The sequence below is a fragment of the Anastrepha obliqua genome, chromosome 2 (genome assembly GCF_027943255.1).
Source record: "Anastrepha obliqua isolate idAnaObli1 chromosome 2, idAnaObli1_1.0, whole genome shotgun sequence".
Classification (NCBI taxonomy): Eukaryota; Metazoa; Arthropoda; class Insecta; order Diptera; family Tephritidae; genus Anastrepha; species Anastrepha obliqua.
In genome coordinates this window covers 131,751,317-131,765,033 of record NC_072893.1, presented here as the reverse complement: position 1 = coordinate 131,765,033, position 13,717 = coordinate 131,751,317, and the positions used below count along the sequence as shown (strand labels likewise).

The following is a 13,717-nucleotide window of genomic DNA, read 5'->3' as shown; positions in this document are numbered from 1 at the left end:
GCAGAATAAAATTAAATAAAATATATAAAAAAATTAATAAATTTTTTAATTATAAAATTAAATTAAGAAATAAATAAAAATTAAAAAAATTAATAATTAAGTCACGTGATTCGGAAGCTGGTTTTATGGTAAGGGAAATATGAGGCTGAGAAAACTTAAAAAAGTATGTGAAACAAAAATTAATAAAAAAAATTAAAAATATTAAAAACAAATGTAAAAATAAAAAACTAAAAACATGAATAATTAAGTCACATGACTCATGACTCATTTTATGATGCGTGAAATGTAGGGAGAAAATATATAAAAATATTAAAAATAGTAATGAAAAAAAAAAACAAGTAATCAAGTTATTTATATAAAAAAATATATTTATGCAAACACATACATATATATATATATAGTGGCCACCGTAGCCGAATGGGTTGGTGCGTGACTACCATTCGGAGTTTACAGAGAGAACGTCGGTTCGAATCTCGGTGAAAACACCAAAATTAAGAAAAATATTTTTCTAATAACGGTCGCCCCTCGGCAGGCAATGACAAACTTCCGAGTGTATTTCTGCCATGAAAAAGCTCCTCATAAAAATATCTGCCGTTCGGAGTCAGCTTGAAACTATAGGTCCCTCCATTTGTGGAACAACCGAGCTCCTCCTTCTATTTGTGGCGTGCGTCTTGATGCTGTTCCACAAATGCATATACATTCACATACATACATACTACAATATAAAAAAATTAAATAAAACAAATTATTAAGTCACTTTTGATTTTGAGAATATTTTCTTGATAGGTCAACTTAGAAAAATTAAAAAAAAATTACAAAATTTAGAAATAAAAAACATTTTACTAAAAAAATTAAAAAAAAAAAAAAACAATTAGCTCAGTGATACACTTCAATTTGTAATTTAGTTGGACGGACTGATTTATAAAGTGTTTATCTTTGTGAGTAACCACAAAGAGCTTCCCATGTCAAGGAGAGAAAAAGTTGCCCCTTTCCATCACTTACTTACTATCATATAAACTACACAAATATTTTGCACGAAATACTTTTTTCTAGACTGTACCTAAATCGTCTTCAAATGACATTAAAAATCTGAAACGCTTTATTTCAATTGTAAGAAATACACAGAAAAAGTGTCAAATGACATGTGCCACTCAACTCCAAGACTTTATTAAATTACATTTTTTCAGTTTAATGACAATTAACTAATGAAGCGTCGCAACGCGAGACTGCACTCAGTCCGCTATCGAAAATTCAAAATATCCATGACTTGTAGGCAATTGCTGTCCGACAGCAATAAAAAACAAATTCACAAAATCTGAAAACAGAATCAAAAATCTCACAAAAAACAATGATTTATGACTCGCGCGCAGATGCAGTCACTCACACGCACACATTTGATCAATCAATCTGTCCTAATATTAGACATATGTAGCTAAAAATAATTTTTAGTATCCCGCATGCAACACCGTCTTATGGCAGCAGAGCGACATATAAATACAAGAAAACATAGGCTTCTAACAAGTTGCAGCGAAAATGAAGAGAGGAGCAGGTGGAATGCGAGTGCAATGAAAAGCCGATAAGCAATTGCCTAATGTCCATGAGTTATCTTTGAGTTCATATTCAAAATTATCTAAGTGCAGCAGTACTGAAAAACACTGCGGGGTATTGCGGCTAAAACAACGGTAAAAGTATTATAATAAGTATATGCAGTTCAAATTGTTTTTGTAAATTTGTTTTAAGCCTTTGGGTGGAACTCGTCAGTTCCTTTTCTAAGCATGCTCAAAAATAAAAGAAATAAATGAAGAAAAGAAGCATCTACTGCTCTTCACTTGATACTCTCGCTCTATCTGCATCATACATACGCACACGCACATATCCAGGTAGTTAGGCACATCGATCACTGGGCATCACAAGCTATTAGAACAGTCATTCATCTCCGCGGCCAGTTTACGCTACAAGGAAGCAGAAGAAAGAGTAAAATAAAACGAATGCGGAGAAGAAGAAGAATCAAACTTCATTGAATCACGTTGGCATACTGGTGTTTGTTTCTTTTCGTTACTGCTCTCTTCTATTTTTCCTTCCTTACCCCCTTCAGTGACTTAACAGCAGGCATTGAACACGCATAAAATAAATTCCACCCATATTTGCTACCAGTGGTTTGCTTTAATTGCCGGTTAGCAGTTTTTTATTACGATTCTAATCAATTTTTTTGGGAAATTTGTCGCTGCTACCTTTTTTCTCAGCTGCCCAAATGCTCTAATTCGCTTTAATGAATTTCAATCCTCAGTTTTAATTCACAGCTTTTCTACGCTAATTAAAAGTATATTTATTTTTATTTGGGAGATTTGAGAGTATTGGTCAGAATTTGATGGAAAATTAAAATGAAAAATACAGGTTATAACTTTCTTGCTGCCACTTTATTAGTAGCCGCATACACAACCCATTATAATAAAGAGATGTGCAAAGGTTTAATGCTTGAATGCCTGTAGACAATAAAAAAGTGCTTTGAAGTGGAGTTGAAGTTCGCTAGTATGGTCTTTTGCTTTGAATTTTTGTAAAATTTCAGTGAAGTCAAGCAAAAGCTGTTATTAGAGTTGGAATGAAGCCTCTTGCAATCAGTGCTTCAGTAAATTATGGAGCCAAATCGGTAATTGCGTAACTATGTAGGCCGAGCATTTGGTCAAATGCGCAAGAGCAATGAATTAATTTGAAGGCTGCCCAAGAGTTGGTTCTCAAAGGTGCAACTCCTTTTAGCCAATTGAAGATCGGTGGCGGTCAAGGCGGCTTCTTGAATTAGCAAATTTGCGACGCTCCGATGTTGATGGAAGTCTTGAGCGAATACTATTGGAAAGCAATCCATGTGGGAAGACTTAGTATTTTTTCAAGTTCATATTTTCGAACCTTTTTTGAAGGCTATGAGAACAAACAAATTTGCGCTGTTTATGGATTTAATACAGTATTTAATGCTTTGGCAAAGTGGCTATTCCAACGATTTCATTATGGTAATATGGACCGTCGAAGTAGGCCAGAATCGGACTTGTTTCAGTGCCCAGAAACTGAAGATTAGCCAAAAAGACGATTGTCAATACCAACTCTGCCAATTTGTACTTCACCCAAAATTCTCTAGTTTTTCGGCTTAACTTCGAAAAATCTTCACATGCAAATTTTTGAGGTTCAACACTATTTGAAAGCTTAACATATCTTCCACTTTATATGCGTTGTTTTGTGTTTTGTTTATAGTCATTACAAATTTTGCTTTAGACCCAGAACTATGTCAACAGCACAGCTTCATATTTACATTCCATTTTTATTTTCCATGTTTTTGGTGCAAATTTCACCATGAATGAAAGTGGTAGAACATGGTTTAGAACTAGTTCTTGAGCGTTTATGTAGCCAAAAATATGCAAGACGGCAACGAGAATGAAAACATGTATAAAAGTAGTCACCCAAAACAAAGAAAATCATAAAAATATTAAACAAAAGTATAAAAAACCGGACCAACTAGTAGCTGTAATGGAAAGAGCTGCTTGAACAAAAGCATGGACAATTTTTTTTAATAATGTACTTGCATTAAAAAGTGGGTAGCCCACATACGCATTTGTTGACAATGTCCAAAAAATTATAAATGTCGCCGTCTGGCGAATGCAAAGTTCATTTGATTAGTTCGTTTGTGAAGTGAAAGGTTTGGCAAAAAACTGTGCATACTAAGCAAAGGTACAGCATGCACCCTGCGCACAGAAGAGTCTCCCTTCAATTCCTATTGATGTGCTGCCTTCAACTCACAGCGGCCATAATAAATCGACCGTCGACCAAAGAAGACGGTCTGTTGGGTGGCAGCAGGCAGGTGGTCGGCAATAGCTACCTCAATCAACAACGACCGCTCTGGATATTGGAAGATCAAGTGCCGCAAAGCGATTACGCTGACTTGGTCTACACAACACAGAGTCCTTACAACTATCAAATGCAACAGATGCAGCCGCAGCAACAAACGCTGCAGCACTCCAATCAAGTAAGTCAATCAAATAGAGTCGCACATCACCAATCGCACGCTATGAGTGTTCATCAACAACAACAATTGCATCCACAACAATCAACGCGCACGCCACACTTAGCTCGCCCCCAATCTCAGCGTACCATGCAACAGTCACGTGCTTATAAGTACTCACCACGTTTACAACTCCCACGTCGCTATCTACCCTTGCAATATGTCCGCTTCCAACAGCGCTTGCGTCCTCAGTTGGCACGTAAACAGCCACGCTTTATAGCCACTGACACAGTGATTCCCACACGCCGACGTGAGAACTACATACCGCGCATCAGCATGCCCACCTTCGATAGCATGCCTGGCGATGAAAGCGATCGCGAGCCGCCAGTCTTCATTTATACTGGACCCAAAGGCCAACTGATACTTAACACCATATTGACCGCGCCCAAGTATCCGATGCAGGAGCCTGTGCCGGGACAAGTACTTTATCCGCCTACTGTGCCCATTTTCCGACCCAAGCCGATTGTGGAGCGCTTTCGCCTGCCGGGAAGTACGGATACGTTGAATCTCACGCTCATTCCTTTCTATGCTCATGAAGCTATTGACATGAGTCAGGCGTCGCGCATGTTGGGGCATGAGCAAGCGTTGAACCAGGAAGCGACCACTGTCCAACCGAGTGTGGTATACGCTGCCCCAGCTGTTATGCCTCCAACCGCAGATTCGGCAACGGATGAATCTGCGCCGCCAACGAAAAAGTTTCGTACGAAGAAAGGTAAACTCTATTCTGCCTATCATTCACCCAACGAAGTGCAGTGGACCCCAATGACTCCGGACCAGCTAAAGCTCATCACATCGACGACAACTCCCTACCCGCTGACGGCACCGAGTCCGCTGCAAAACCATCGATTCCCCACTGACTTGGAGGTATCGTCCACGACACCACCTTCTTTCGTCAACTACAAAATATCCTACAAATCTGATACGGATAGTGTGGAAGATGCAGTGGAGGAGGACGAACTACTAATGCACGGAGATCAGTTGGATATTATCTACGTCGATGACAGCCTAGAAAAACCAACCGCAGCACCTACAAAGCCGTCAACGTTGAGCTCACGCTACTCCTTATCCAAAGAGTACTATGCGTTTCCGGTATTCACGTTGGGCAAGCTACTCAGGAGTGAAACGGAGAAAACGGAAAAACCATTGCGTACTTTCATGGTTGAGAACACTTTTGATAGTGCGCTTGAGAACGCGCAACAGGAACGTGAGGAGCTAGTAACGCAAGCAAATGCCGTAAGTGATAATATAGGTGCGGAGCGGAATGTGGATGGTGATGAGGATGATGTGGAGACTTGGTTTATACTCAATTCGAGGTGAGTGCATATTTTAAATTTGTACCAGCTTATGAAAGCGCTAACGAAAGCTCTACTTCAATTACTTTTTTAGCATTTTTTTTTACTAAGGCAAGATAGCTGTCAAATCGTTAAGCTTTTAATCTGAAAATCGTTAAGCTTTTGCAAGTTTATGAAGGCGTTAACGAAAGCTCTACTCCATAGTTCAATTTTTTAGACAGCCTAGCCCTTCGGTTATTTACATTTTTTATATCTTTACCTTTTAAAATATTGTAAAAAAGCTCTTTAAGTGGCAATGTATGTGACCTTTGGATTTTTAGAGCTTTTTTGATTGTTTCTCGCTAATATTTATTATTTTTCATTATATTTATTACTAGCATTTCCCAGTGGGCTTCGCACCACCATACATAAAATGTTTTTTTTATATCGCAAGAAATTTTTCATATTAAGTTTTCTTTATAGAACTCGTAAAATGTTTAAACAGTTGAATTAGTTGATTTTTTTCATTCAACATACTTTCTAAAGATGTCACAATAGCCTTTTCTGTACCATTACTCACATAAAAATGTCATAACTCAGGAACGGCTGCACCGATTTCAATCAAACTTCACACAAACCACCTCCTCAAAGATAGAAAAGAACTCTAAAATTTTTGTGTCAATCGGTTCGGCGGTTCTTGAGTTATAAGATTACCAAGGAAATGTAACTTCTTTTTATATATATAGATTTCATTTTTTTGCAGGTATAAAGGACAGCATAGCCTAAAAAACAATGAATATCGCCTCTCTTCGAAATACATACACACGACAGACGTACGAGAACCGAACGACTCAAATTTATAGAATTTGAAAAGCTTTCGTTTTTTAAAGCTATTGGAAGCTAATAGTATTAATTTGTTTGTTTATTTTCAACAAGTTTTAAGTTATGTTAATTATAAAATAAAATTTTTGGAAAACTTTCGAATATGAAAACATTAAAATTCTATTTATTTTGAATTATGAAATATTGAAAAGAAGCGATGTTAGATATAGTTAGTTAGTGGTTAAGTTGTAGTTTCGTATTACTTAAACATAAATATTTAGTTTTTATAAAAACGTTGTACAAACTTTTTTTTGATGAAATAAAAATTTAATAAAATAAAAAAATTGTTTTCACATACTTGAATATTTTTTTATATTTAAAAAAAGTTCTCGTGCAATTCGATCACTTGGCAAACGCGGAATGGGTCTTATTCGCTGTATACAAATGTGCTAAAGCGGCTAATGACAACAATCAAAAAAATATAAATGTATGAATGTAGGAAGAGCTCAAGCAGTGCTTGCACTGCATTTCAAGTTTGTACAAAAACAAAACCAAAATTATAAAAAAAAAATCTCTGTTATATTTAAACAGTAATAATTCTTCTTTACGATAATTTTTTAGCTTTGCTAATAAGAAATTTAAACATTAATAAATAACTTCTGTAACTCAATACGGCAATAAATTATCGTAATATTTTTTACCTTTTTAATTTTTACATATATATTTTTTCACATACAATATTCTTGCCTTTTTTTAATGGTTTCAAAAAACTCCAGCTGATAAGTATTTTTAGTCGAAATTTATTCAGTGCTACTGCGTGGCCTCTATTGACTCTTGCACGTAATATTTATTCTTCCATTTTTTTCAATTTCTTCAATCATTTGCCCCCTTCGGCTTTACCTATTATGGTTAATAAAATCTCAGTTAGATTTTTTTTTAATGATGCCATAAATGCCGAGCTGTCGTGCCACTGCCTCCAACCCATTCACCGTCCAACAGTCCAACAGTCCAACAGACTCACTGACTAGTTGGGCGTGTCAGTGTGTGAGTGTGCAGCAGACTGTTGCTAGGTGCGCGCTTTGTGGATTCGTCAAATGCCGCCAGCGCCGCATAAGCTTCTTTCTTCATCACTCCTTCTAATTTTCATTTCACAGTTCATTCGTTTTTTGTTCTGCTATTATGTTTTGTTTTGGTGTTGTTTTAATGTTCTTTAGTGCAGCTTTATTGATTTCAGTTGCGTGCTCGCTGCATGCAGTCGTGCGTGTTGCATTACGTATAATTTTTTTCTTCTGAGACTTTTCTATTTTTCCTTCAGTTTTTTCTCTCAATTTCGATTTTTTTGTTGAGAACTAATTTCGGCTATTTCTTCCCACTGCTAAGATTTCCATGGTTTAAGTATATTGCTGTTGTTGCTTTTACTTTTGGTATTTGTATTAGCATCATTTTTATTTCCCTCGCCACCTCTACTTTCCTTATTTTAGTTCTTCAATTAATTTTGTTAGAATTAAAATTTCATGTCTTCTCAAATGCTGACCCTTCTTGAAGCTCTTCCCTGTTTTCGGGTATAAAAAGCCAAAGCATAATTTAAGAGCGTTTCAGAATTGTTGCATTGTTGCACACGCGCGGTCAAAGAAAGTGGATAAGTGGAAAGTGGATTTCTCGTTCGGTGAAAGCGAAAGGATTACCAAGAATAAAGGATGTAGAAAGAGCTCGGTTAACGTGGTGGTTATTATGGAAATGAAAGGACCAAAAATAGACAAATAAATTAAACAACTGAACTGAGAGGAATTTCAAGAATTCAAAAACAAAATGGTCATTTAAAAAAAAATTGTAATTTTGTGCAAAAAAATGTGATTGACATAAGAAAATTCAATTTTTTACGCAGTGAAGAACATGAATTCATAAAAGTGTTGCAAGCAGGACCAATTTGGGTGGAAACACTAAGATATTTTACAAAACTGTACCAAAGGCCATCAACCGTCTTTTTAAAAACAAATATTAAAACTGAAAATGGTAATCGAAAAGATGCTGAAATATCTTCTGGTGGGTAAAAAAAAAAGTTGTAAGGAAAAAATTTAAGTTTTTAAATAAAAAACTTTAAACAGTAATATATTAATACGTTTTCAAAGCTGAAATTGATATTTCTAAAAGTTTTTCTTTAATTTAATTTTAATAATAAAAAAAAATTATAAAGAGAAATAATATGGGCTTAAAAAGTACTAAAGTTTTAAAAATCGGAACAATTTAAAAAAAACTACGCTTTTAAGAAAAAATTTATAAAAATAGCAAACAAACAATAAAATTGAGTAATCCCGAACAAGGAAAATTTTTTATATTTTGAATTAAAAAAACTATAAATAAAAGAAAAAAATAATAGCACAATGAAATAATTAAAATAAAGAACATTGAATTTTAAAGTGAAAGATAAAAATTATGATACAAATATTTTTCTAATGAATAAATTCTTAAGTGATGAAAAATGCAAAATAGAAATGTTTTAAACCTAAAAAAGTAGTAGCAAAACAAGAAAAAAAATTGTTCTAAGTCCTACTAAATTTATGTCCCACTAAAAAAAAGCCAATGAAAAATTTGTTACCAATAATTTTTTTTTTTCATTTTGAAATCAAAATTGAAAAAATTTACTTATAAAAAATCACTACGATTTCTAAACGCATTACAAATTAATTAAGAAATTTGTTAAAAAAAGTAATGAAGAAATTCCAAAAAAAATAAGTTATTCTTTTGAATAAAAATAGTTACAATGAAAATTTAACTAAAAAGAAAACAAAACAAAGAAAATGTTTTGATAAAAAAAACTAAAAGAATTTTTTTCAAACCATCACTTTTTGAGTATCAAAAACTGTTAGTGTACTTTTTTTATTTATAAAATTTTTTTGAATATTTCTAACTTCTTTCAAGTATTAAAATAAATTTATTTTTAACTTCTTCCCAATAAAAATATTTACAATAAAAATTTTAAATTTAACTAAAAAAATTAAACAAAAATAATGTTTTGATTTTAAAAAATTAAAAGGACTATTTGACAAACTCTCATGTTTTGAATAATATTTTTTTAATTTTTGATTTTTTGGTTTTTAATTTAAAGAATTTATTTTTTTCAAAAGAGTAAGAATTATTTTTAATTTCTTTTAAGTATTAAACTAAATTTATTTTTAGCTTTATTTTTAATTTAACAAACTTTTTTACTCTTTTGATTTCTTTTAACTTCTTCAAAATAGTAAGTAATAAAATATAGAAAAATCAACGATTGAAAAAGTTAAACCAATAAAAAGCCCAAAAATATCCTTGAATGCTTGAACCCTAAAAAGAAAAACAGTTTTTTTAAGAACAATTTTCTTAAGAATATTTATAAATACATAAATTATAATTAAAAAAAGTAATAAAAATGCTGGATATGAGCCACAAATGTTGATACAAAATTTAATTGAAAAGGCAAAATATTCTCCATTTTTTAATTTCCTTTCTAACTGATCATTGAAATCTGAAAATTATAGGCTGTCTAAAAATATTTTTGCTTTCAAATAATTTTTCATAAAACATATCGACTTTCTCACTAATTAACCGGCGCTTCATGGATAGCGAAATGCTTTTATAAAAATTGGCTGAGTTAAACGCCAAAAATCTTACTTTAAATAAATTGGACAAGTCTCCAAAATATTTTTCTTACCAAATTATTGGGTGTATTTTTCTATTAAAGTAAATAAAATATAAAAGGAAAGTAACTTTTTAAATCCTCTTAAATTTTAATTTTATTTCAAATTCAAAGCAAGTATTTAATTTTAAATTGAATTTTTTTCCAAAGAAATAATAAAATGTCGATCTTATACTTCCTTCATTTTCAGTTCCTCTCTGGCGCCTCTCTACTGCCCATCCACGCCTTCTGGTGGGCTCCTCCGGCGGCAACCTCTACAACGTAAGCACTACACATTCCAAAATTTTTCATATAACTCATCCACAAAATATATCAAAGTAAAATTAAATTTATTAAACATACAGACATTCTGATTGTTCCAGTGAATCGCCACCGCTGACCCTCAAGCAGATACCACTCACGTACTTCCGCACCTACACTTACCAACCGCTAGCGGGCAATCCTTTTGCCGCCTTTCCTTACTACCATCATACGGCGAGTGCCTTACAGTCGCCGCTGCTTGCAGGCCCCACTCGTTACGAGCATGCCGCATACATGCCTGGCGGTGGATATCCCGTAAGTTTGGCACTACAACAACAGCAGCAGCATCAACAGCAACAGGCAAGTGTAGGTGTGGCATATCAACTGCCACAACAGCCAGTGTTGCATACGAAGCCGCTACCAAGTCCAACAACTACAACAAGCACTACCACTAAGAAGCCCACAACAACCAGCACTACCACCACCACCACCACCACAACTACAACAACACCATCGCCACCATCAACGACCGCCAGCAGCACCAGAAGCACAACTACAAGCTCGCCTTTGTCGCCAGGTTTTATCCAAAATTTACCAATTTATGACGGCGCTCCAACTCACCTTCATCCGTCTCCCTATCCCTATCCGACCTACAATAGGCGCGCCTACATGGGCTATAATTCGCCCTACTATCGCGCTGCTTATCCATACCCGGACTTCTCCATTTATAAGACCGGGTCATCGACGCGTTTCAACAGTCATGGTGGACCAATACAATTTGTGCCTTGCATGTGTCCGGTGAATGTGGCTGCGCTGGGTGCAGAAGGCAATGCAGCGCTCTCTTTACAAGGACGCACCACTGACGGTGGAGATGATGAATCGACGGTACTAGAGCGCACCGAAGATATGAATGTGCCTGACGAACAAAGAGTGGTTGATGAGGAAGGTGGGCGGAAAAAAGATGTTGTAGCTGGACCTCAGATTGTGGTAGAAACACAAGTGGGCGGAAAGGTTGAAGCAGAAAGTGAATTGCTCCCAAAGCTGCCGCACGAGATGACGACTATCATTGAAGAGAAATCGGGTGCGAATAAGAGTCAGGAGGAAGCTGTAAGGGCGACACATGAAACAGAGAGGCAGAAGGTCGTATAAACAAAAATAAATGGATCTACATCTTTACTTAGTTTTAAGAAAAAATAAATAAAAAAATTATTAAATAAATTCAACTACAATTTAAATCTATTTATACTATACATTTATAACTTAAGTGAAATAAATTTATTTTGAAATAAAAAATTTAAAATTTGGAGAAGAGAGTTTAATTAATCTATGTACCTCTTTTTCATGCCTGAAAAAACTAGTTGAATGGTTTTAGAAAGTTTACCCATACACTCACAACCCAGACCGCAATCCAAGTGCCGTAGATGTGATTGGTGCCCAATTCTGTAGCATTAACTCTTTAATTCCCAAATTTGGATCGCACACCTTCACGACTGCCATCATTGCGCACATAAACAACACCTGGTATTTTTCATTGCCATCATGTACCGATCAATGAAAGTGCAGTAAAAAGAGCAGAGGTTACGCCCTATGGGGGATTTTCAAACCTTAAAACATTGTTCCCGTTTTTCTCTATCCATATTTCCAAGTCGGTACCATATAGGTGGAACTAGAAAATGTAAACAAAGGAACAAAACATATGTTCATTTGCTCGGGCCAGCCCACGCCATGCTGAAGATAGCATTGTGGAAGCATCATCATGACGAATACTAGATGCCATCGCAAGAAATGTGAGAAGATCATTGCACCTATCCTTTAAGCTCCCTGATTTAAACAAGTCCTTAATCCCGCAAGTAAGATGGGATTTGCAAAACCAAAAAGATGTCATCGAATTACGCGCTCCAAAGCTTATGGAAGCGGCCAGAAGGAGCAAGATCGAAAAAGGCACACTGAATTCGGCCAAATGTGAAGGTGTTACTCACAGTTTTCTTTGGTGCCAGACGGTTCTACAGGCAATGATCCCCAAGGCTGAATCCGAAAACAAAAAATTCGGTTAATATTTCTTTTGCTTCAAGTTTCCCTAATTAGACTAGTTTGGTTGAAATCGAATATCTTCGTAAGTTTTTCTCCGACTTGCTTGAAATTTCGACACAGGAATGAAGTGCATGAAGTGCGTTGCAGTTGACGGGAAGTACCGTGAAGGCGATAATATGACTTTTGAGAAGAAACACCTTCATTGCGGGAGGAACTCCTCAATGACTAATTTATGACTCTAAATGTTTTCTGGGTGTATAACACACCGAATACGAATGTAAATACATATGTGTGTGTGTGCTATGAAATATGCGACACGCGCCTTAACATAATATTCTACATGTGATATGATGATTTTATAAAAAGAAAATCATGCAAGTGGCGGACCCACAGATTGTAAGACAAAGCCTTACGTTGAATGTTTTATGCTGTCACAACAAAAGATTTACAAAGTGGCAGGTTTACATGACTGGGCGCATAAACAAATTGATATGTATTGCCTAAGCAGCCATTAAAAAAAAAAGATAGCGGTCGAGAGTCAAAGTTAGGTAAATAATGTTGAGAAGAAGACAAGTCGGCACAACTTTGTTTGAAATATATTCGAACTGTAATTGAGAAATTGAACAACTGATGCTCGCGACTTTTAGGGCGCACCTTACATGTTTAATGAGGCAAATTAAAGCTCTACAGCAGACAGCAGCAAGAATGAAGAAGGAAAGTGAAGAGTGACAGGCAGAAGGAGAAGTATGTGGGCACTTGATAAGCGCGTGCGAAAGAGAAGAGAAGCTAATATGTATGACGATCGTTCGTGCTGAAAGTGTGCACCCCACACATGTTGTTGTTGATCGCTTTGTTGCTGAAACATGATTAACGATTTGTTTTCTATTTGCTAACGATGCGCTTCAGCTCACAGATAGCTTTTCACTGCTGCTTTTGTTACTTTTCTTCATGCTTTTGTGTGGCGATACGCTGTTTATTGTTGTTGTTATTAGAGGCATATAATTTTTTGATAATACAGTGACTTTTCATTTGTATAGTCGTTTCTCAAGCAACTCTTATTTTTGACAAATTGTTGTGATTAATTTTTGTTTCCTTACTATCGCTCATTTTCCAGTGGTATTTGTTTTGACTTGCGACTTTGACACCTTCTAACGACGGTGCCAGTGCGTGCGACAAGATTAAGCTTGCATACGATTAACCTGAATGCTTAGCTAGCAGGGTGGCACTTCTCAGGAATTTCGAACCCCATTGTACTACATTTGATTATTTCTTGGTTGAGCATTTCATGGTTTACTCAACAGAATGACATTGGAATTTATAATAAATCTATGGTTTGGTTAAGTTTCTACTTGAGCAGGTTTTGATTATTTGTCTCCCAATTGCGCTATTGTTGCTGTAGCAGCTGTAATATGACCAATGTCGTCGAGTCCTTTGTCCGCAAATGTATGTATGTGTGCGAGATGCATTCTGCCGCTAATGGCTTTCCACTAAATCTCGCTTATATTCTATCATTGCTGAATGTACCTCGTATTTGGGCCAAATAAGACATCTTCTAGTGTCTGAAGATCTGATCCTTGTGGTGACAACACAGTAGAAACTACATGTAGTAGCTTTGCGGTTGGGAAAAGAGCTTTG

The 13,717-nt window shown here is 35.5% G+C and overlaps 2 protein-coding genes across 2 annotated transcripts; both read left to right on the top strand.

Annotated features, from left to right (window-relative positions):
* The first annotated feature begins 3,763 nt into the window (after positions 1–3,763).
* LOC129238436 (uncharacterized) lies at positions 3,764–6,179 on the top strand. Its single transcript, XM_054873461.1, has 2 exons — positions 3,764–5,358; positions 6,080–6,179. The coding sequence occupies exons 1-2, from the start codon at positions 3,764–3,766 to the stop codon at positions 6,177–6,179; spliced, it is 1,695 nt and encodes a 564-aa protein (XP_054729436.1).
* A 910-nt stretch (positions 6,180–7,089) lies between these two features.
* LOC129238435 (mucin-2-like) lies at positions 7,090–11,200 on the top strand. The gene is made up of 3 exons (XM_054873460.1): positions 7,090–7,182; positions 10,002–10,072; positions 10,174–11,200. Exons 1-3 carry the CDS (start codon positions 7,090–7,092, stop codon positions 11,198–11,200), a joined length of 1,191 nt encoding a protein of 396 aa, XP_054729435.1.
* Positions 11,201–13,717: the final 2,517 nt, after the last annotated feature.